Genomic DNA, 26043 nt, shown 5'->3' with positions numbered 1-26043 from the left:
AGAAACCGATGTAAGAAACAGAACCTCATATGAAAAGCTGGACCCTAAAAAGGAGTGACCCTCAATAACTATGGAGTTCATATGGTGTCCTCTTGCTTAAAGGGAACATCTTAAAATAAACCCGTAGCATGGTTTAGACAACAGTATTTTAAGATGAATTATAATTAGTCTTCATTTTTTTATATTACACCCTTTTTTTTAGCTCTCAGGCTTGGAATTTAGATTAGTTATTGTTAGGACTTGAAAGCATTAATGGTAGACGAACAGGTAAGTAACCAAAGTATAAATATAACCAAATACAAATATGTAGAACTCTCTGAATTAATCTGTCTTTGGGTTGCCAGGATCAGTGACCCAGAAAACCAGAGAGCATGTTCAGGCTGAAGCAGAATAATAAGGCTACAACCCCATAAACATAAAACACATGCAAGAAGGAATAGTTGCTTAGCAGGGGTCTAAATATAAGGGGGGAATTCACAAAAGTGGTGATAGCGAGGCAAAATAAAAATGGAGAGAAACTTGTCTCCATTAACTCCACTGTGAAACTGTCTTTTAAACAGAACAGTTGCCAGATTTTGTCTTTCACGCAGTGACATTTTTTCAAAATGTGGCTTTAGCTTTTCCTAAACCTGTCAGTCTGTCGCAAAGTAGGGATGCACCGAACCCACTATTTTGGATTTGGCCGAACCCCCGAATCCTTTGTGAAAGAATCAGCCGAACCCCCGAATCCTTTGTGAAAGATTCAGCCGAATACCGAACCAAATCCGAACCCTAATTTGCATATGCAAATCAGGGGTGGGAAGGGGAAAACATTTTTGCTTCCTTGTTTTATGACAAAAAGTCACACAATTTCCCTCCAAGATTCAGATTCGGTTCGGCCAGACAGAAGGATTCGGCCGAATCCGAATCCTGCTGAAAAAGGCCGAATCCCAAACCGAATCCTGGATTCGGTGCATCGCTATCGCAAAGTCAGTCTAAGCTGTAAACTGGCCTTGTACAAGTATGGGACCTGTTATTCAGAATGCTCAGGACCTGGGGTTTTCCAGATAACAGATCTTTCCATAATTTGGACCTTCATACCTTCTACTAGAAAATCATGTAAATATTAAACCCAATAGGCTGGTTTTGCCTCCAATAAGGATTAATTATATCTTAGTTGGGATCAAGTACAAGCTACTGTTTTATTATTACAGAGAAAATTTTGAAAATGTGGATTATTTGGATAAAATTGAGTCTATGGGAGACAGCCTTCAAAGGGGTTGTTAACCTTTAAATGAACTTTTAGTATGATGTAGAGAGGGACAATTTGCATTTTGGTTTTCACTTTTTATTATTTGTGGTTTTTGAGTTATTTAGCTTTTTATTCAGCAGCTCTCCAGTCCAGCCATCTGGTTGCTATAGTCCATATTACCCTAGTAACCATGAATTGATTTGAATAAGAGACTGGAATATGAATAGGAGAGGGAATGAATAGAAAGATGAGCAATAAAAAGTATTAATAACTATACATTTGTAGCCTTACAGAGCATTTGTTTTTAGATAGGGTCAGTGACCCCCTTTTGAAAGCTGGAAAAAGCCAAGAAAAAAAGGCAAATAATTAAACTATAAAAAAATCAATAATGAAGACCAATTGAAAACTTGGCCATTCTATAACATACTAAAAGTTAACTTGAAGGTGAACCACCCCTTTAAGTAATTCGGAGCTTTCTGGATAATGGGTTTCTGGATAACGGATCCTATACCTGTACTAATTATTGTGCCTTTCAGAAAGGAGGTTCCCTGCCACTTTAAATAGCAGAACACACACTTCACAAATCCATTCCAATGATTTATCTTGTGTAAAAACATGTGCAGTAATGACAGAAGCAACAGAGATAAATGTGGGGCCAACATTGCTGGGCAGCTCTGCGGATGATATAATAATATATATGTATAACTTTATACTCCTTTATAAACCTATTCAGATCTGGTTATACAGAAAACAGGGCCTGTACCATGACCATATGAATATGCTAATTAGTAGGGATGCACCGAATCCAGGATTCAGTTTTGGGATTCGGCTTTTTCAGCAGGATTCTGCCGAATCCTTCTGACTGGCCGAACCGAATCCTGGGCAAATTCGGGCGAATCCTTTGCTATAGATTAGGCCAAATACCGAACCAAATTAGAGGTGGGAAGGGGAAAACATTTTTGACTTCCTTGTTTTGTGACAAAAAGTCACGCGGTTTCCCTCCCTGCCCCTAATTTGCATATGCAAATTAGGATTCACTCAGTCGGGCAGAAGGATTCGGACAAATCCGAACCCTGCTGAAAATAATATTATTCATAATATTCACCATTTCTAGCCATATTTAAGACCAGGGCTCTCCATCTGGAGGCCCAGGAGATGGATGTAGCTCTACAAAGAATTTGGAGGCCCCCAGTCTGCTTACAGGCTGCATAGACTTAACTCTAGAACAGGTGTCTCCAACCTTTTTTACCCATGAGCCACATTTAAATATAAAAATACTGGGAAGCAAGAAAACATGAGAACAGTTCCGAGGGGTGCGCAATAAGGGCTGTAATTAGCTACTTGGTAGCCCATATGAGGACTTACTAGGGATGCACCAAATCCACTGAATCCTTCTTGAAAGATTCGGCCGAATACCGAACCGAATCCTAATTTGCATATGGCAGAAATTCACAGCTACCTAGATATTATTTAGAGGGGAAAAAAAAGTCTGTGCGCGTCTTTATTCTGTATTGTTTCTTTTGTATAATTATAAGACAACCATACCTTAAAAGTGGGACTCCAAATGCACTCTTTTTGTAGCTGCATAGGGTCAATTTACGATCCCCAGATACACTGTGTAAGCTATCCTCACAACTACACACTGCAGCTTCAGTCTAACTACTTCAGCTTTCATTAAAGGGGAACTCCACAAAAACATAACTTAAGCTTTTTGAAAAGTAAACATAATTTCAAGCAACTTTGCAATATACATCAATTAAAAAATATGCAGACTTTTCATGATTTTTAATGGTTTCTGACAGTTCCCTAAGCCCAGCCACCTGCTGATCTTTCAGACTACTTTGCTGAGCTGACTGACTACTGTTACTTTGTATCAACAGCCATCTGTCCTCAGCCTGCATCCTTCAAACCCCACAATTCCCTGCACACATGATTTCAATAAGAACATCACAGTTCCTGCATGCTGTCTGTAAGATGTGGAGAAGTTGTTACAATTTGTAACATCAGTGTTTTAGTCCCTCCTTCCCTGCCAGGATTTCAAATGATGCAGAAAGAGAAGAACTGTTAAACAGCTGGAATTCAGCATAGAAAATAACATTTATTCATACTTTTTGAAGAAACAGGTAACTGTGATGGGTATATTAGGGTTTCTGTGTTATGTGGCCTCAATCAAATTTTGGTTTGGAAGCCGGAGTTCCCCTTAAAAGTAAACTTGTGAGTTATAAACAGCACGGGGACAATATCAAATTTAAAGGGATAAATGTAAAGAAGAAAGGTTGCTTTTATTTTACCTCCAAGTAACTAAACATTTTTCCAAATAAGACAGCCCCATTACCTTGAGACAATTGGACAAGTCTAATTAGTGTGCCTTATTTACGATCATTAGAATTTTTATCCATGAATCTCTAAAATTTGTGTTATATACAGACATTTAGAGGTTTTCATATTTCTTATGCTAGTAATCCTAAAAAAAAATATTTTTTTTAGGGGATTTAGTACTCTTTAATGCATCATTCAACATTTTTTCCCAATCATACTTTTTATATTCTGATCATTTGATAACTCATGGTTTTAAAGAATTAAGAGTTTAATCGTGGTTTCTAAAATCTCTAAAATTCGACTTTATCAACAGGCCTCAAAGAGTACAGGTATAGGACCTGTTGTCCAGAATGCTCAGGACCTAAGGTTTTCCGGATAATGGATCTTTCTGTAATTTGGGTCTTCATACCTTATGTCTACTAGGAAATCATGTAAACGTTAAATAAACCCAATAGGCTGGTTCTGTTTTTTTTTTAATAAAGATTAATTACTAGTTGGGATCACGTACAAGGTACTGTTTTATTATTACAGAGAAAAAGGAAATTCATTTTAAAAATTTGGATTATTAGGATAAAATGGAGTTTGTGGGAGATGACCCTTCCATAATTTGAAACTAGATAACGGGTTTCCAGATAACTGATCCTATACCCTTTAAATGATGGAGTGGCAGTTCCACAATGCCGTAATACTGAAGACATATTACTGTACCCAAGCATAAGCCTGCAAATCTCCTGATTTCAACACAGATTCTACACACTTAAAGGGGACCCGTCAAGCAAAAAAAATTATTCCAAATCCTATTTTATAATGTTAGTCAAGTGAAATGAACTTTAATTACACAGTAAAAAAATATTGAATCATCAGTCTGGGAATTCATAATGATAGCAAGCAGGCAGGAGCCATTTTGTGGACACTGTTATTAAGACAAGCCTTGTATCATCTCAGAATCTTGTTTGTGCACCAGAATGGGGGACCTGATGTCCATCCCCATGTCCTGGCTACACAATTAAATGGTGAACAGGGGAATGTGGGGAGAGCAGTGACATCTAGGAAGTGCTGAAGAGGAGCGCAAGCGGAGTTTCGGTAGGTTATTTCTTAATAATGACTTAGCGATTTAAACGTTTAATATGTCTGGGTTTTTTTTTCCCCTTCTACACAAACAAATATTTTAATAAAAAAAAAAAAGGATGTTACTGATCCTTTAACGTGACCTTTACAATTGCCCTGCAAAAGATGGTCATGTATTTAGATGAATCCTTCGTTATCTCCACTGATGTCCTTGCTTCCTAGTTGAGAGTAGGGATGCACCAAATCCAGGATTAGGTTCGGGATTGGGCCTTTTTCAGCAGGATTCGGGCGAATCCTTCTGCCAGGCCAAACCGAATCCGAACCCTAATTTGCATATGCAAATTAGGGATGGGGAGGGAAATCACGTGACTTTTTGTCAGAAAACAAGGAAGTAAAACATTTTTCCCCTTCCCACCCCTAATTTGCATATGCAAATTAGGGTTCGGATTCGGTTCTGTTTTCGGCCTAATCTTTCACGAAGGATTTGGGGTTCGGCCAAATCCAAAATAGTGGATTCGGTGCATCCCTAGTTGAGAGTGAGTTAATTTACAACATTCTGAACTGGCAACGGAATGAAACAACCACCAACCTGTTCCTGTGCACGGTTCAGCAAGATCAAGGCTTCCATGTCAAACGGGTTTCCCGTGAGCCTGGTCTGGGCAAGTGCCCGTTCATTCATAGCAGAAGTAATGTCCACGGGCTACAAGGAGACAAAAAGACTTTCCTTTAGAAGCTTATAGGCACACAACATGTGCACACACTAACTTGATTATCTTTGATAATTTGGCCTCCAGTGCATGTGACGGGCTCAAATTCAGACAACATGGCAATGTACAATCACAGTAAGGTAAGACATGTAAAGGAACAGTAACATCAAAAAATTTAAAGGTTTAAAAGTAATAAAAATATAAAGCAGTGTAGCCCTGCACTGTTAAAACTAGCTGTATTTGCTTCAGAAACACTACTATAGTTTGTATAAACAAGCTTCTGTGTAGCCATGGGGGCAGCCATTCAAGCACAGGATACACAGTAGATAACAGATAAGTACTACTATAGTTTATATAAACAAGCTGCTGTGTAGCCATGGGGGCAGCCATTCAAGCACAGGATACACAGTAGATAACAGATAAGTACTACTATAGTTTATATAAACAAGCTGCTGTGTAGCCATGGGGGCAGCCATTCAAGCACAGGATACACAGTAGTTAACAGATAAGTACTACTATAGTTTATATAAAAAAGCTGCTGTGTAGCCATGGGGGCAGCCATTCAAGCACAGGATACACAGTAGATAACATAAGTACTACTATAGTTTATATAAACAATCTGCTGTATTGCCATGGGAGCAGCCATTCAAGCACAGGATACACAGTAGATAACAGATAAGTACTACTATAGTTTATATAAACAAGCTGCTGTGTAGCCATGGGGGCAGCCATTCAAGCACAGGATACACAGTAGATAACAGATAAGTACTACTATAGTTTATATAAACAAGCTGCTGTGTAGCCATGGGGGCAGCCATTCAAGCACAGGATACACAGTAGATAACAGATAAGTACTACTATAGTTTATATAAACAAGTTGCTGAGTAGCCATGGGGGCAGCCATTCAAGCACAGGATACACAGTAGATAACAGATAAGTACTACTATAGTTTATATAAACAAGCTGCTGTGTAGCCATGGGGGCAGAAAAGGCTCAGGTTACACAGCAGATAAGCTCTGTAGAACATAATGGTGTTATTGGTTATCAGCTATTTAACCTGTACCATATAGCCTTTCTTCAATTTCCACCATTGCTACACAGCAGCTTGTTTATATGAACTATAGTAGTGTTTCTGAAGCAAACACCTCCGTTTTACCAGTGCAGGGCAACACTACATGATATTTTCATTACTTTAAAAAAACGTACATTTTTTGGCGTTACTGTTCCTTAAACCAGGAGTTACACTATAATAGAAAACAGCTGTCATTGTCAACCCTCCAACACACAGTTCAATTTAATGGCCAACTGCAATGTGTTTTCGGAATATTCAGTGCAACCTGGGAATAATCTTATGGGTTCACTTTAACACATGACCTTGGAGGGCATAGAGGGGCAACTTTTACAAATACAGACATTACACATTCAGTTGTTTTCAGATTGTTTCCCAGAAATAAAGACTTTTTTCAAATACTTTCCATTATTTATTTTTCACTGTTTTTCCAAAATCTAAGTTTAAAGTTGAATGTTTGTGTCTCTGGTGTTTGAGTCTGGCAGTTCAGTAATTCAGGTGCAGATTCGAAACGGTTACAATTTTGCAACATTTGATACATTTATCAGCAGCATCTCTGGAGTATCAGTAACTATTGTATCAATTCTAACAGCTGCCTGTAATGAAACCCAGAGATTCTGCTCAGCAGGGACAAAGATAAGAAATGTATCCATTAAATGTATCAATTTAGAACAGTTTACAGGGTCGGCGACCCCCCTCCCAGAGCTGCTGTGGAAGGTGAAAAATTTCACTTTACGCTTAAATATTAGAAAAATTGGGACACAGAGAATAGAAAGTAATTGGAAAAAGTTATTTCTGGTGATCTATCTGAAACCAACTAGTTGATTAAAGATGAACAACCCCTTTAACAGACATGATTTTTTTTGTTTTTTTGAATAAAATAATAAATAAATCCATCGCAACGTCTGGCAGTAGAGCTACAACCAACTAGAGATAGGGATATACGCAACAACCTATTATTTTAAAGAGATAACAAACCCAAGTGTAAGCATTGTTGGTTTTCTGTTAAAAGAACAGTTCAGTGTAAAAATAAAAACTGGGTAAATAGACAGGCTGTGCAAAATAAAAAAATCTTTCTAATATAGTTATTATCCAAAAATGTAATGTATAAAGGCTGGAGTGACTGGATGTGTAACATAACAGCCACAACACTACTTCCTGCTTTTCAGCTCTATAACTCTAGTTAGTCAGCGACTTGATGGGGGGCCACATGGGACATAACTGTTCAGTGAGTTTGTAATTGATCCTCAGCATTCAGCTCAGATTCAAAAGCAACAGATATGACCCATGTGGGCCCCCCCTCAAGTCTCTGATTGGTTAATGCCTGGTAACCAATCAGTGGAAACCAAGAGAGCTGAAAAGCAGGAAGTAGTGTTCTGGCTATTATGTTAGACCTCCAGTCACTCCAGCCTTTATACATTACATTTTTGGATAACTAACTATATTAGAAACATTTTTTATTTTGCACAGCCTGTCTATTTACCCAGTTTTTATTTTATACTGAACAATTCCTTTAATATCAGCAATGTCGGGCTATATATGACTGGGAGGCTACAGACACTCAGGATTACCACTGACAAGGCAGAACATCAACCCTGTCCCATGGTCCAATACATTCTACAGCTCTTGGCTAGATAAGTAATATGGAAGCGTTCTCTGATTTGCATAAAGTTATCTATGGAAGAAAGAAAAAAAAAGTACACAAAAAAGAAAAAGTATTGATGAGCCGGTCGAATTTCTCGACCCGCACCCAACCCCTCCAAAACCAGCTCCCGCCCCGCAGTGGTGTCACAAAAGAGGCGAGTGGAAGTCTATAAATTCCGGCGCCAGAACTGGTAGGTCGCGGGCGGGGAGAGCAGGAGAAAAGCTCGACCCGGACCCGACCATTTTGTGCTAGTCGGCCTGGACCCGGCCAACCCTCAGGTGTTGGGCCGGCCCACAAATGACTACATTAAAGGGCAAACCATGAAGACGGTCAGTCTCACCAGAAACCTTTCTAATAAACTTATATGTTAAATTGCTTTATTATTCTGACACCCAAGCAATTAGTTTTAGACCATGGAGTGCAAACTACATGCGGATATATTTTTGGGACTAAACACTTAAAATCGTGTCCCGTTCACAGTGAAGAAGAATCACTATCAATCACCGGATCCACATGTTGTACAAGAAAAAAAAAAATAATTTCCAAGCAATTTACGTTTGTTGCTTGACAGGAGCAAGTGCTTGGCAACATTTTTTATTTGTTTTGGGTCGATTTCAAGCATTTTGTCCCATAAATGTCCTAATTCTAAATTATAGTTGTGTTCAGAATAATAGCAGTGTGCTTAAAAGTGACTAAAGCTCAAAATCCATATAATAGCTTTTATTTCCATACACACAAATGCACTGGGAACTCTGCACATTCTATTTCAAATCAAAACATGAAGACAAATGTATCAAATTTGTGTTATTCCTTTACAGAAAGTGAAGAAAAGGGAATATTAGGCTGTTCAAAAAAAAAAAAAATAGCAGTCCCGGCATTCTTCTTTACAAACTCAAACATTCACTGTATAAACTGAAACATGTTACACGATTTTGCTTTCCTTTGAAGGACTGAACTAATATTGAGCTGTATAATCAGTGTTTCTGAGAACAGCGGCACATCTGTGTTACATGGAGTCCACCAACTTCCAACAACCTGTTACATTCCACAATTCTTCTGCATTTCTTGCTTTTGCCTTACAAACACCATTTTTAATATCACCCCCACAAGTCTTCTATTGGATTAAGGTCCATGGATTGGGCCACTCCATAACGTCAATCTTGTTGGTGTGGAACCAAGATGTTGCTGGTTTACTGGTGTGTTTGGGGTCATTGTCTTGTTGAAATCCCCATTTCAATGGCATTTCCTCTTCGGCATAAGGCAACATGATCTCCAAGTATTTTGATGTATTAGAACTGATCCCTGATCTTTGGTCGTCTGACAAACTGTCTGCAGCCCCTAGACCCAAAAATAACAATCCTTCATCCATCAGTCCACAAAATGTTGCACCATTTCTCTTTAGGCCAGTCCTGTTCTTTGCAAGCTTTTCAGCAAGTCTTTTTTTCAACAATGGGACTGTGCGGGGGCTTCTTGGTGATAACTTGGCTTCACATAGGCGCCTTCTAATTGTAACAGGACTCACAGGTAACTTTACACCTTATTTGATCTTCTTGGAGCTGATCATTGGCCGAGTCTTCTCTACAGTTTTCTTCCGTGTCTTTCAGTATTTTGGTGCCATTTGAGATCATTTAGCTGAGCAGCTATTATTTTCTGCACTTCTTTCTATGTTTTCCCCTCTCCAATCAATTTTTTAATCAAAGTGCCCAGTTCTGAACAATGTCTGGAACAAGACATTTTCCTCAGATTTTCAGAGAGAAATGAACTATAACCAGCAAAACATTTGCTCCTTCCTTCCTTAAATAAGGGCCATAACTGACACCTGTCTTTTCACAAAATGAATGACCTCACTAATTGAACTCCACACTGTTATTATTTGGAACAAGCTATTATTTTGAACTGCTATTATTTGGAACAAGCTTCAATAAATTATTCAATTACACAGAATGCACAGCATGCATCGCATGACTGTTGGGTTTCTATTATTCTACTACACCTAATAGTAAATTATTTGTCATGTAGAAATATAATTTCTACCAAAAACAGTGATTGATCAGGTAAGTTACGTTGGACTGCTATAATTTTTTAACACAACTGTACATAGGCATGTCCAGGGTCCCCATTAACACACACTATTTCAAATTCATTCAAATTCAGTTAATGAATTAAAGGTGGCCAATGACGTTAAGATTTTTGTTATCGTAGGACCAAATGATCGTTTAAATGTACAATTAATCCATCAACTAAAACTACCATTTCAAGTGATATCATCTAGTTGAAGCCAGGAAAACTGGGGGTAGGTGTCTGCTTGGACCTGCAAACAATTGGACAATGGATGAATCGATTTTCTGCCTATGTTGGACGCACAATTGTTCGTTGGCACTAACCTCACAATAATTTGACGGATTTGTCGGATCGCACTGAAATTGGTCATTAGGGAGAGAAAAATCTTATAAGCACAGGCTTATAAGATCTATGTAGACTAGAAGAACAATATACATCTATAAACGGTTTAGAATCACAGTTGAACCAATAAGGATATATTCAAGCCACTTGCTAAAATATGATCGTAGCAAGATGTACACATGCAAGATGTGCAAACCCTGGTTGTAGTAAACGTTCAACTAATCTCGACATGGTATAATGTTGCATACATTTTAGTGTGTGAATGTTGGAAAACGCACTTATCCCGCACCTTGTATCACCACTTTCAGCAGAACAAGAGGTTTTCCAAGTTCCCTTAAAGGGGTGGTTCACCTTCAAACAACTAGTTGTTTTCAGATAGATCACCTGAAATAACGACTTTTTCCAATGACTTTCTATTTTCTATGTTTTTTAATATTGAAGTTTAAAGTGTCATGATTCACCTTCTGAAGCAGCTCTGGGAGAAGGGGTCGCCGACCCTATAAACTGTTCTAAATGGATACATTTAGTTGATACATTTTTTATCTTTGTCCCTGCTGAGCAGAATCTCTGAGTTTCATTACAGGCAGCTGTTAGAATTGATACAATAGTACCCAATACTCCAGAGATGCTGCTGAGAAATGTATCAACTAAATGTTGCAAAATTGTTAACAGTTCAGAATCTGCACCTGAATTACTGAACTTCCATAGTTTTGGAGAAATAATTACTCTTTTCAGTTTGAATTTTCCAGCTATATTATTTTCTAGGTTTTGGTGCCATTTGGTTGAATGCCACTCCCATCCCTCCTACATAACATTTCCTGCCATACAATGGCAAATTGACCATTTCCCCAAATCTATCGTAGTCACGGTCAAACAGTTCTTTTAACTTTCTCCATTGACTATCATATTGCTCCAAGTCGGTTCCTTGGTCTCCCCGATCTTGCCTTGAATAAACAGATACATTACTTCCGTGTCATAATCGGACATCTGAAATATTTATCATGGATATATATTTATAGATTTGGTGTATTAAACTCAAATATGTTACTTTTTAAATCTTCTCAGTGGCGTCTTGCTGTTGAATATCTAGGGCCCCTTGATAGCCTGTGACAGTGTTTTGCTGCAGAGCCCAACACTATTAATCTAATTAATCTAAAGTACACCCACCACAGATCCCTGATTTTCTAAAAAATGGCAGTTGGCTGCAAAAGGCAATAACAGCAGTACAAGATAAGCCATCAACAAACATTTTGGATATGAAAGTTCATTATATAAAACTCAAAAGTACTGCAAATCTATTAAATAAAGTTAGTAAGGATACCTTGTTCCCAAAAATGAAAACACAAATAAGTAGTAAAAAACTGATGATTTATGATTGGAGTTACAGATTTCTCTTTTTACCCAAATAAGTGTCTCAACAAGTCTAATGGGATGAACAGTGATTCCCTGAATCAGAGCTTCTTAACATTAGCCCCCAATCTGTTTTCTCAGTCTCTTTGATCACCTTAATTCATGGAAATTTCTTTGTAAGACAGGAATAAAAAAACAAAAAAAAAAAACTTTAAGATGTATTACTGTCCTCTAAACAATTTATGGTCTCAAAGATTCAGAGATGAAGGTTAAATCCGGGCCTAAATACAAAAGGCTCTTGGCTTTCATTGTTACAGTTTATGCCAATAACACGGAGGATTCCTTACTGTATTTTTAAGGAGGTGATTTTGGTTGAGTTGTTTGTACCAAAGGAGTGCTGAGCCAAAAGTCCCAAAATCATCACCCATTGCAGAATATGTTAATAGCCTGAACGTTTTTGCTACTTTTATTCTCTCTGAGATAATGATGGTGGAAGCTCTAAAAAGGGACCTGCTACTACAGTTTCTTACTTACTTCTCTCAACAAAATGCTGTAGCTGCTCCAGGCAGAGCAAATTGCTGTAAGCCACATCTTGTTCTGACTGTGCCAGCAAGCGACCAAACGGATCTGCCAAGCAACAGCCATCCTCAAGATGATCAACCAGGTGTCTGGTACATGATAAATGTTATTGTAGATGATCCCAATTGATGGCAGCCAGTTTCAAAAGCATGTTGCCTTGAAGTGATCGCAGCATAATGCAGAAATGTGGTAAAAACTCGCTCTGGGATGAACAGGGGCTACTTGGCATGCTAGGACCCATCAGAAAGAACCTGAAATTTAAGGCCTACTCTCCACATTAAGATGCAGAAAATGCGAAATTGAATACCGATCATATAGATCTGTGGTGGAAATAACGGGCTGATAGGAATTGTCCTTGGCTAAGGACAACAAACAAGATTCTCTGGTGTCGGCCTAGTCCAACACCTACTCTACTCTAAGCTGTTCTGATCATCTCCAGTTGCAGAAAGAAGCTTCCATTGATGACAGCAGATACACCATGTGTTGATGTCTCATCAATTTCAACACAAAATGAAAGTAAAGTATGAGAGCAAAGCTTACAAAGAACAGTGCATATTACCACTTATGCTTATGATTAATTATGTGCGCTCTAAGGCTGATGGCAGACGAGATTAGTCATCCAAGATAAATATCTTCTGCAGGCAACGACAATCTACTCTAAACGCTTCCCCACCAGCAATAATGTAAATCACCAGTGGGAAAACATATTTGGAGCTTAATTTTTCCCCAAAGTTGCCTCGTTAAAACAGCTTTGGGCTACTTCGGAAAAAACAAAGCCCTACCGGCAATAATATCAATCGCTGGTGGGGATAACGTAGCGATTCGTTATTCTGAAGTAGCCCATTATTTGAAGGAGAACTGTTGCAGGCTATTAATTTCCTCATCTACCATAGCCATAATACACACAGCAAGCAGTTCCTGCAATCAGTGGTGTAACTAGATACTACTGGGCCCCACAGCAAATAATTTTTTCAGGCCCCCAAAATGTCTAGAGGTTGACCTGTTTTTCCAATATATATATTGATATTGCATATGAATTAGGGCTTCATGGGGGCCCTATACTTCCAGGGCACATACATGTCTCCGCAACTTCAACATTAAGGCAAATTAGACATTGACCAAGCGTGATTGGACTCTCTCTTTATTCACATTCAAAAAGACATATCCAGGAAAAAAAAAAGAAAAACCAAAACATTTACAAGTTATTTGGTATCTGACATGAACAGTTCTCATGATAAGATACATGGGTACTTTTGTTTATGTTGACTTCTTCATAAGATTTAGAAACGCTCTGCAGACTACTTAAGTATAGCTGCAGGAATTAGAATATAATAAAAAAAAAAAAATACATCAGAGTAGATTATGGTATTCTGCAAATTATATAAAAAAAAGCAATTTGCCAAATTTGAACAAAGCATCTTTTCATCCCATACTGCTGCAGCGGATAGTCGGAGGTTATTATATCCAGTTATATGAAGTGTTGACTTATTAGTATTTACTTACATTTTTCTTTTTGCGCCTATTAGGAATCGTTTAAATGGATTACGAACACAACGTCAACATAAACACTAAGAGGGACTTTTGTGTATCAGTTTCATGAGCAAATTTTGTTTTTCTAACACGACGGACAAAATGGATGGACAGTTTTTTTTTTCTGAAAGGATTTACAGAATCTGGATATAAGCAGACACAACAAACAAAAATAAAGGAAACTCACATGGGGTTTTTTTTCACAAACAAATCATATCCCAATAAAAATGGGAAAAATGTTCTTACTTCAAATAAAAGCACACAAATAATCAGCCCATTATGCAAATATTTTCACACATTTTAACATCATCTGTATGTACAGCTGTATCTCAATTAATATGGAGCCAATTTACAATAGAAACATATATACAAGCAGTTTTAGCTGCTATGCTACCAAGAGCAGAAAGAGGACAGGTCAGGCTGGTAGTGGAGGGATTAAGCCGAAATTCAGTTTTATGCAAGTATGAGAATTTTATTTCTTATTTAAAAGTTGAATTCAACCTGCTCATACAGACTTGTCTTCAATGACATTTTCCATTAGTAACCCTTAGCTGAGAAACACAAATTCTAGCAACCATGCTTGGAAAACAGAAGATAAGGGGCAAAGTCTCCAGCGCTGACTTCCCAACCGATCCTCCAAATGACAAGGTCAGGCTCTTCAACAGATTAGTAGAGTAGCCATCTCCACAGCAGTATCATGAAAGCTGAAGGAAACTTCCAGTGTGAATAAATGTCGTTTTTATTACACCACTACATGTTTCGAAGCACAAAGGTCCTTCCTCTGATGCAAGTTAACAGTTCTAAATGAACCAAAAAAGCCCAAGCATGTGTGTGGCTGTAAGGATTTGTATACACATATATAAACAAATAAAAAAAGGAAAAAACAACATCCACCTTCAGTCTTCTGCAATTTACATTTCTGAACCTTTAAATTGGGGCCAACACCAAAGTCTATGATGAAAACAACTGGATTACAATTACATAAAGTCACAGCCCCATCTATAGAGTTAGTATATTACAGCTTTATTACTTCGACTGACAACTACTATTTTTATGTATTTCCAAATTCCTTCAGTCTTTACTCAATGACAAGCATGTTAACGTTTAGTTGATCATGGTTAATGCCCACTACTGCAAACTCAGGGGATATAGTTATACGTGCAGAAAATTGGCGACTACAGAACAAATCTGGACCATGCAATATATCCTTAGCACAACACTGGTCTGGACAACATTCTCTTTCTAAGACTTTGTGTTTCCTAAGCCTGCAGTACTTAAAACAAATGCCATTTAGTAAAGAAACCCTAAAATTGGAATGATATTGCTTCAAAAAACCCCAAACACTTCATACAGAGCCAGGCTGGTCTTTACCAAGTCAACTAGTAAGGTGAACTAGTACCAAAATGAGATTTTTACTCTAAATCGAAGAGGATACAAATATTATTTTCTCACATTTTTTCTAATGCTAAATTCTGGACGTATGCAAAGCTGAATGAAAGCACACTTGGGATTGCTAAAAAAACAGTAATAAAATGTGAAGAAATTGAAGTTTTTCTCACTGCCAGGGTCACATGCCAGGCTGTTTTAAATTTCTCTGCATGGACCCCCATCTTTTATCTGGTTGCTTAAGACGTATGAGAGGAAAATAGTTTGCCCTTCGCCAGCTTCTTGGCTTTTATAAAGTGGTCCTCTATATTAGAAGGGTTCCAGAAGTTATTGCTGTTTCTCAGAAATGCCACTAGATCTTAAATAGAGGTTGAAAGGTAGATTCTTACATTCAGAAGATGCTTAAGCAAATCCTCATCCAAGGCGCTTTCAATTTTCATGAAAATAATGTTTTTATCATGGAAGCTAACTCCACATAGAAGATGAAATTCTTCAACTATCGTGGTTGGGGCAAACTGGTTAGAATCCTTTTGCCGTTTGTTATCCGGGAAATCGGTGCTGAGCTCCAAAGGTTGTTGGAATTAAACCTCCACACAACAATGTGAGGAAATATGGAAAATATATGGTGTGAAAGTCATGAGTTTGTACAAAAACCAGCCCATATGATGCATTGATTTCAGAAAAATGTGCATTAACCATAAATTAAGTATTTACCAAAATAAAAAGGTAAATTGCCTACTTAAAAACAGACCTTTAAATCGCCGGACCAGAAGCTTAAGATCATTGGCCGGTATAGTGGTTCTAAGGAATCTATTCTCTTAATATTGAGTCTCTTCCGTAAACAAAATGTCCTTTACATACGGTAAATTGCAAGTGAATATTGCTTTCTATATAAGCCTTACTATATTATAAATTGTACTATGGAAACAAAACACAGCATGTAGATTACCTACTATACCATTAGATAAAGGTTTTTTCAGATTAATTACGCTACTGGCGTTTAACAGGTCTGGTTAAAGTTCTCGAGAACTGTTCCTTAAATAAACTCGTTTAAAGAGTAGTAGGAACTCCCAGAGCCTTACTTAGTGCCGAGTTACAGTAAAAATAACCGTAATAAAAGCAGGGACTAATTTAGTGCAAGTACGGTTTAAGGAGCATGGGTAGAAAAACCACAATTGGTTATTGCAGAGGTTCATGCACTGAAACACCTGAAATCTGTACTGCGGCACCCAAAAACTTTAACCAAGTAAGACAGGTGTGTGTGTATACAAACGTGAGGCGCTAGCATTCACCAAAAACAGAGCTGATGTTCTAAAAAGTTTTGCGTGAAATCTCTCACTTTTACTACAACTGAAATGTCTGTTATGGAGCTTTGTGTTCTTTTTAATCATTTTCGATATTGGGCATCTTTACAGAATTCACGAGTAGAGCTCATGTTCATGCTGGGCAGGTTCACAACTTTGCACACAAAAAAGAAAAATACATTTTTTATGTCCGTTGTGGTGTTGAACTGCACATGGTTTCTGCACATCTGGGGAGGGGCTGGTTTTCTTTGCTTTTTCCTGTAGTTGTAAGGAATCAGTCCTTAGCGTTCTTTAATGACCAGTTTGCAACCAATCAGAACTCAGGAACTGGAAGCATTAGGTCCATGTGAGGCCATTAAAGAGGGGGGGTCTCAGCCCATCAGAACGTTGGTTTGGCAACAGGTATCTAACTGTGGATAATCCACCTTCCTCAAACAATCTAGAACTGTAAAACAAAAAAACGCCATATTGCAAGATGTATTTATAAATGCATGAATCACAAATCATTTCATCGATTAACACACAATTCCTGGGAAGCAGGATACTTGGATTAAACGGTTTCCAGTATGCTAAACAGTTGATTTTAAGAGGCATGGTAAAGGGCCAGTCTAGAAATAAAGGCTCCTTCATTTCCACTGGAAACCAGAGTACTCCACACTTCAGGGGTACTTGTAGGCAATTTGGGTTCTTTCTTTATTTAAATGAAAAGTTCACATTTCTTGCTTTTAAATAAGCCTAGGAGGGTGCATCTCTGAAAGAAGTTTCCAGAATTAAACAGATCAAGAGAATGAAACTGGATTCTCATAAAGGTTTAAAGCAATTCTCTGTTTAAAAAAATAAAAACAAACAAAAATTCTGACAGCATAAATGTAAAGGAACATCTGCTCTCTGCTTGACGACATAACACTGAAGAGTCATTTTCTAAACCAAACGTATAAATCAGGAGTTTCGAGAATCTTGAGCAAATTCACTGAATCGATTTCTCGGTTCGGTTTATTTTCTTTATTCAAGATGTAACAGTATAAAACCTTTTACAAGACAATGTAGAGGCCAAAATAATGTTTTTTGTTTGGTACAATACCAATAAATATGATATGATATTATATTATAAAATATGATTATTACGCCTTGACAAAGCTAACATAGCGAAACGCGCGTCGGCGTTTCATTTCCTGATCTTGGTTATCTTTTAAAACTATTTACAAAACTTGGGGTTAAACAATTTTCGTGGAGGGTGGTGGAAAGAATCCTTGCTCGGTTCAACTCCTTCTCTTTCTCTGCAATACTAAACTCCCAGGAGACCGCGGAATTGTGGTTTTACAGGATATTTTAGCCTCTCAAATCAGCTTAGGGCTTAGTTAATTACGAGACCACAGTCCCGGTTACTCTGCCTTCTCCACCTTTGTGGTGTCCCAGGGATAGAACAAACTAGGTAGTAGTTTTGGGACAACTCCACCTCCTCTTTTTTTCATTTTCCTCCTTTCTTCATGAATTTGAGCATTGATTTTATTTTTTATCCTATTTAATGGCAGCCTAGTTAATTTATCGAATTGAACCTTATTAATTAGGAAGGATTACTAACTTATTCAGCACTGTAGCACTTTATAATTTAATGTATTCAATACTCTCATCTTAGTAAATTAATTATATGAATCAATTTAATTTTTCTTAGTATTACATTTAATTTAGAAATTAGTGATCAATTCAGGTATCACTTTATTAATTGCCTGATATTACTGTGGTAAAGAAGAAATTTGGCTTTTTTAAGCTCCACTATTAATTTTTTGCACCGCACTTTATAACTTATTGCACAGCACTTTATAAAAATTCAATAAGTGGTATATTCAACCTCATGCACTGATTAGTGGTGTTTATTCAAGTGCTTACTATTTAATCGACTATCAATAAGTGTGTCAATAATACTTTGTGACTGCCTTAGTTTAGATTGTTCTAGTGGGGGTTCTTTTCTATTCCTTGGATATTGTGAAATTTTTGAATACTGACTGCAGTCAGACCTCCACTGGAATTAGAAGGATAAAAACCAAGGGATAGTGGGGTGATTCGTGGTTGTTTTTAAATAAATATGGGACCGTTTACTGCTCTATATAAATAAACCAGTAAACCCTCAAAGTAATGCTGCTCCGAGTTCCCTGTCAAAAGAAACACCACATTTCTTTCCTTCTATTGTGTACACATGGGCTTCTGCATCAGACTTCCTGTTTTCAACTTAAACCTCCAGGGCTTGGGCTTGAGCATGCTCAGTTTGCTCCTCTCTCCCTCCGCCCCTCATTGCTGTAATCTGAACCCAGAGCTATGAGTGAGCAGGGAGAGACTCAGGCAGGAATTGATGTCACACCAAGCAAATATGGCAGCTGCTATCCTAAACTAACAAAGATAGCTTCTAGAGCTGTTTACTCAGGTATGTAAAACATTCTGCAGAATAAACATAGTGTTCTAGCTTGCACTATTGTGGCTAATTTATTGGCAATAAACTGTTTCAGTAGCTTTCCTTCACCTTTAAAGGAGAAGGAAACCCCCTGGGCGCAAACCCCCCCCCTCCACTGTGTTGCCCCCCCTCCCTCCTCCCCCCTGGCCTACCTGTCCCCCCTGGGCAAATGCCCCAAACTTGTTACTCACCCCTCTGCACAGGTCCTGTCCACAGAGTTCACAGGTTAGAGACATTTGCCCAGGGGGACAGGTAGGCCAGGGGGAGGAGGGGCAACACATGGGAGGGGGAGGGGTTTTGCGCCCAGGGGGTTTCCTTCTCCTTTAATAAACACATTGCAAAGTGGTCTAGAAAGTTTATAATATACCAAATGTGTTGGGGAAGAAATTGTATTAAAGTGAAACGGTCATATAAAGATGCCTATGCAGTACTAGTCCTGGGAGCCAAAAAATCGCTTAGATGTTCGGCAGTACTGAGTCATAGTAATGTGACTGTAAAATTAAACAATGACAATTTCTACAGCGCTGCAAAATATGTCGGCTGTGTACAAATACAAGTTAATAATAATAAGTCTCCTTATTGATCAAATTGAAATGTTTGTTGCGTTTGTTGTACAGTAAGACATGAAAACGCATGACAGATAGGACAGAATGTGCAGCATTTTTGTATATAGATAATTTCATTGGATTAACACATGGCTTCCTACAGTAGCACGTATGGGAGAAACACCTGTTTTTGTAAGAGGCGACTATGTGTGACTTTATCGTACATCAAGAGTGGAATTGTAGAACTTTATTAGTATAAATGACTGAACAATCACATTTACAAGGCAAGAGTAAAATATGCAACACAATCAAAAAGAAGTGCCTCTCATTTAGCAAGCAAGCACCGGTTTTGTTGCCCAAGTCTTACATGTGTCTTACCTGTGTAGGACCTGTGTTAGTGAACACGTCGTCTTTGCTTTCCTCTGTCTTTTTATCTACAGGGACCCATTCGCCGTATACTTTGTCTGCCTCTTTTTTTCTGTGCTGAGACCCAGATGAGACTGGGAACTCTTTAGTCAAAGTTACCTGATTTTTTGGGGCTGGCTTTACAGAAGGATTCTTGAGGGGGAAAAATATATATATATATAATTAGTATGTAAACAATGGATCAATACGAAAACAAACAACATAGTTGACATTGGATTGGGGATGCACCGAATCCAGGATTCGGATTCAGTCGAAACCTTCTGCCCGACTGAACCAAATCCTAATTGACATATGCTATTAGGAGCTGGGAGGGAAATCGTGTGACTTTTTGTCACAAAACAAAGAAGTAAAAAATGTTTTCCCCTTCCCAATTTGGATTCGGTTCGGTATTCGGCCAAATCTTTCACAAAGGATTCGGGGGTTCGGCCGCATCCAAAATAGTGGATTTGGTGCATCCCTACATTGGATTAATAGAGATTGAAAATTAGTGTTATAAACTACAGGTATGGCATCAGTTATCTGGAAACCTGTTATCCAGAAAGTTCCGAATTATGGAAAGGCCGTCTCCCATAGCATCCATTATAATAAATTAGCCCAAAGTTTTAAATATAATTTCCTTTTTCTCTGTAATAATAAACAGTAGCTTGTACTTGATCCCAACTAAGATATAATTAATCCTTATTGGAAGTAAAACCAGCCTATTGGGTTTATTTAATATTTACATGATTTTCTAGTAGACTTAAGATATAGAGATTCAAATTATGGCAAGATCCATTACCAGGAAGACCCCAGGTCCCGAGCATTCTGGATAACAGGTCTTATACCTGTATTTCAGCTTGGGAAAAAATCTGTACAGGTTATGAAAGAACTTTAGGGATTTACCTCTCCTCAGTTGGTCGCTCTCTGTTGTGCCCCCTTATGTCATTAGACTTAAAGGAGAACTAAACCCTAAAAATTAATATGGCTAAAAATGCCATATTTTATACACTGAACTTATTGCACCAGCCTTAAGTTTCAGCTTGTCAATAGGATCCAGGACTTCAAACTTGTCACAGGGGGTCACCATCTTGGAAAGTGTCTGTGACACTCACATGCTCAGTGGGCTCTGAGCAGCTGTTAAGAAGCTAAGCTTAGGGCTCGTCACTAATTATCCAGCCAAGTAAAACAAATCAAATACAGCATTTGAAGAAGAACTCTTACAGATAATTACTTCTTCAAAATAATTCTACACCCTGCAAAAAACAACTGTCAGGCTTGGGCATTTCAGGGTTTATTTCAGAACACAGTTGCCATTAGCTCTCTTCCACAAGCCAAGATGTCTAGCAATTGACAGCAACAGAAGCTTTTCAAAGGCGATAAGGAGTAGTTTTAAAAAGGAGAAAGAACAATGGCTTTCATACAGAAGATAGGACAGTTAGGCTAATGTCACACACCTAACCCTACTGCCCCCATCAGGAACATCATTCTGCCAGTGCAAATACAGGCTGATTTAGTTGTGAAAATTATACTGTATGCATTTTTGTGCTGAGATCCACCATGGGTGTACACGGATAGGCAGAAGGCAGTGGATCAGCATTGTGTGAAACCAGCCTTGGAAACACCTCTATGAATTCAAGGGAAATACATTCTTCTCTCAATAGTTAATTTATATAGATAAATACAATAGGGAAAAAAATCACTTTAAAAAAAAAAAGGACTTGGAATCCCTTCCCAAAAAAGGAAGCTGGTAGGTCAAACTATGACGCAACTGCACCATTGAGGTACCATAGAGGCAGGAAGTGTTGACTGTACTTTAAATTGATTAACTGGTTTTGATTAAAGGAGAACTAAACACAAAATTAATATGGCTAAAAATGCCATATTTTATATACTGAACTTACTGCACCAGCATACATTTTCAGCTTGTCAATAGCAGCAATGATCCAGGACTTCAAACTTGTCACAGGGAAAGTAGAAAGTGTCTGTGACACTCACATGCTCAGAGGGCTCTGAGCAGCTGTTGAGAATATAAACTTAGGGGTCGTTGTAAATTATCAAGGAGAAAATGAGGTTGGCCTGTAATAAAAGGTGATGATACAAGGCTGATTCTGATGAGAATTGCAAAGGTTGCTGTGCTGCCATGTAGTAATTATCTGTATTAATTACTAATCAGCCTTATATTGTGACATTTCTATTCTATGTGTACTGTATATTGTGAGCTTAGCGGTCGTTGTAAATATTCAAGCAGAAAATGTGGTTGGCCTGTAAAATAAGCTGATGCTACAGGGCTGATTATTAAATTCTGATGCTAATTGCACTGGTTTCTGTGCTGCAATGTAGTAATTATCTGTATTAATTACTAATCAGCCTTATATTGTAACATTTCTATTCTATGTGTACTGTATATTGTGAGTGGGTCCCTAAGCTCAGTAAGTGACAGCAGCACAGTGCAGTGAATCAGCAGAAAAGTAGATGGGGAGCTACTGGGGCATCTTTGGAGACACAGATCTTTACTGCTAAATGGTTGTGGTTGCCTTGGACTGTTACAGAAGCCCAAAATATAATGTGCAACATTTCTAGCTACTTCTTTAGTTAGACTTTAGTTCTCCTTTAAATGAGTTCTGCTGAATGTCAAGCACGGCTTACACAACATGATGCTGGCAAATATTCAGCATGTATAAGCAGTGGTTGATTGAGATTATTTGGTATCGGGGAAGCACTGCAAATCTGTTTTACTCCCTTTGCTGGAATAGGCTTCCTCAGCATTTTCTGAGGGTTGTGGATACTAGGTGCTCTGATTTTCCTGTTATGAAGGACGGATCGTATCATAAATAAATCCATGATTTTGAACATACTGTCGTAACACATAGTGCTGGCAGGATTAATGATGCAGGCACAAGAGATTTATATCAGGTACACAAATCTGCTCATGAGATATTACTGCACAATACACAGAATACTCACCAATAAGCTGAATGAAATAGGTTTATGGTCACTGACTTTAAAGGGGTGATTATAAAAAGGCCTTTCTTCTTCCTCTTCATCAGAATCGTGAGGCTTATTTACAATCACATCATCTTCTTTGCTCTGAGCAATTTGCTTACATTTCTTCATTGGAGACAAAAAAAAACTTTCATCAGCAAAAAAAAGATGGGCATTATTAGAAAAAGATCAACAGACGTCGTCCCTAAAATCATCGGAAAATGGCACTGTTGCAAAATCTCACTCCCTGCTAGCTAAATTGCAATATTTTGGAACACACTGCATTAACGGATATTACAAGTGCAGAACCTGGTCTGAAGAAATCTACGGAAGGTTAATGTTTATGAAAAACAGATCAGCTGTTTTTGCTGTCATCTAGGATAATTCTTTGTCAAGTGTATGCTCCTCAAGCAAATTATTATAGCTTACCATTCAAAAGCAGTTTTTTACAAAATGTTTACAAATTTTTATCTGTGTTTTCTCTGTAACATAAATAGCCAGATACGGAGACCAGATATTGATACATGTATATACTTAGATTAATGTCACAAAGATTGTGCTGACTCTTATCAAACCCTTATATGTGGCTTTGCAAACATCCTAAAGGCCCCCATCTCTCGGGGAGAGATCCGCACGTTTGGTGATGTCGCCTAACTAGCGGATCTCTCCCCGAGATGCCCACATTGAAGTGGGTGATATCGGGCTGATCCGATCGTGGTGCATAGAGCCTACGTCTATCTCTACGTCTATGGCCACCTTTAGAAAGGACAACATCAAACAGCCGGAATTAATTGCTGCTTTATATCAGTGACAGCAGATCCTATCAACAATTAGGAAGCGATTGTGTATACACATTTTGTCGCTTTTATTCCCTGGGAAAATTCATCAAGCACTATATGCATTGTATATGCTCATTTGCTATAAGCTTAAAGTGATACTGACAAAGTCTTATAAAAATCATAAGAATGTGTCCATATCAAGGAGGAGCTGAACACCCAATGTTTTTCTTTAAAAGCCCCCCAAGGCCGCCCCCCAGCCCCGTGAACCTTCGTTTAGCTGACCCTCCGACACTGCTTCTTTTGCAGTTGCTTCAGTGACGCTGGGCAGGGGGTGGCGCGATCCTTCCATAGTCTAATTACAAATTAAAACAGGACTTCACCCTATGGAAGGATCGCCCCAGTCCAGCATCATTGAAACAATGCAGAATATTCATTAGCAGTGTCAGAGGGTCGGCTTCACAAAAGTTTGCACAAAATGTCTCTGCACTCAACCCATCATCAATATATTTAAGACAGAGGACTCTTGTATTTGTCTATATGTATTTTGTGGTCACAGCCTCATTGCACCCCCGCCTAATGGTTTTAAAAATTAGTGGTGAGCACAACTTTCCTTTGTTTGTTATAGTTTATACAGGAGCAGTGACCAGCTCCATGTTGTAGCTCCCACCCTTCCCAGCTATAGTCAGGTGATCCCACTGGTGTCTAATAAAAGGGCAGCCAAGTTTGGGAGTTTTACTTTGAAAGCAGCAAGTAAGTTGCAGGTAAAACTTAGTCCCTTTGTAAAATGTATAATGAAGCAATAGAATTCTTAATGAATCAGATGAAAATTGAGCATAGGACTGGCCAGATATGGGATGACTTTGACCTAGTTGGCCATCTTAAATATATTGCAATATATTTTATATATATATCCCTGTTTTGCTTAAAGGGTAAGGCATTTTTCAGTAGCAGTATGCACAAAATGTCTCTGTCTTAAATATATTGATAATGGGTTGAGTGCAGAGGACTCTTGTATTTGTCTATATGTATTTTGTGGTCACAGCCTCATTGCACCCCCGCCTAATGGTTTTAAAAATTAGTGGTGAGCACAACTTTCACTTGTTTGTTATAGTTATAGTTATACAGGAGCAGTGACCAGCTCCATGTTGTAGCTCCCACCCTTCCCAGCTATAGTCGGGTGATCCCACTGGTGTCTAATAAAAGGGCAGCCAAGTTTGGGAGTTTTACATTCCTATGATTTTTATAGGAATGTGTTGGTATCGCTTTAATGAGAACGTACTCTATACAGGGTAAAGCTTTTTATACCACTGTGGCATGGGAACACTATATACAAGCCCTATGACTGAAATCATGAACAGGACAGTTACTACCATAAATACTATACTTTTTTTTTTACACTATTACTTTAGGGGGGGGGAAACTAATTTGTTTTGAGAACATATTATAACACAAAAAATAGTGCTTTTAGATAGAATCGACAGATGTTTCTCTGAGAACCTGAAGGCTTATTCTTTAACTTGTACTCAAAATTCAGATGTAATTTTATCCAAAATTGGACTACGTTAAAGGAACATAAGGGTGCACATAATCAAGTATCTGCCTCTTGTTCAGCAAACCATTGGTCACATTTTGGGGGAAAAGCCTGCAATCTATCCTGTCTGCATATTCAGTAGAGACTGTTGTATGGACCTCAAATTCCAGGTCATTTTACACTGCTGTATTTGTTGTACACAGCCAGATAAAAGCCGGATTCACATTACCTCATAAACACAAGTTTGCCCCTGTTAACATCAACACTCACCTCAGTAAGTTCTTGAATGGTAACGCCGTAAGAGCGAAGGGTAATTTTCTCTTCCACAGGAGTGACCGGTGTAATTACAGGCTTCAAGCTTGATGGCAATGGCACACCTGCCTTAGCGCACATAGCAGCAGCATTCGCTTTGGCTATTTCAAGAAGCTGAGCTTTATCTGCAGGAGAAGTGACTTATTAAAATTTGTATTCAGTTTTTATCACCATAGACAAACAAGGTTAAATATACAGGTTGGAAGAGAGAGAAATAGAAACAGTAGAGGAATACAATAAGACAGAACCATTTTCCAGGAGCGGAACACAGCTAAAACTATAGAACACAACATTAACTCAGATGATGAAAAACCGAAAGGCAAATAAACACTTCTTTAAAAAGAGAGTAATTAATATATGGAACCTCCCTCCTGCTGTTGCCATGGGGATCAACACAGTCGGGATAGATCCAAAACAAAATGAATATTTGCAATAAAACAATCATTTAGAGA

At 38.2% G+C, this 26043-nt stretch overlaps 1 protein-coding gene across 6 annotated transcripts in view; it reads right to left on the bottom strand.

The window, feature by feature from the left end:
- Window positions 1-26043, bottom strand: part of son.S (SON DNA binding protein S homeolog) — a 68256-nt gene that overhangs the window by 8056 nt on the left and 34157 nt on the right. For 5 of the 6 annotated variants that reach the window (XR_005965724.1, XR_005965723.1, XM_041583414.1 and 2 more), the window contains 4 exons: window positions 25550-25716; window positions 22952-23095; window positions 19961-20140; window positions 5208-5318 (listed from right to left, as the gene is read on the bottom strand). Coding sequence is in view for 4 of the 6 variants with exons in the window: in XM_041583414.1 (XP_041439348.1) it covers window positions 5208-5318; window positions 19961-20140; window positions 22952-23095; window positions 25550-25716 (602 nt within the window). In the remaining 2 variants the exon portion in view is untranslated. Of the gene's footprint in view, window positions 1-5207; window positions 5319-13496; window positions 17037-19960; window positions 20141-22951; window positions 23096-25549; window positions 25717-26043 lie in introns of those variants that run through there. The other variant, XM_041583417.1, reaches the window with a different exon arrangement.

This window comes from Xenopus laevis, chromosome 2S (genome assembly GCF_017654675.1).
Source record: "Xenopus laevis strain J_2021 chromosome 2S, Xenopus_laevis_v10.1, whole genome shotgun sequence".
Lineage (NCBI taxonomy): Eukaryota > Metazoa > Chordata > Amphibia > Anura > Pipidae > Xenopus > Xenopus laevis.
The sequence above is the reverse complement of the archived record's forward strand: the minus strand, read 5'-3'. Positions and strand labels throughout refer to the sequence as shown.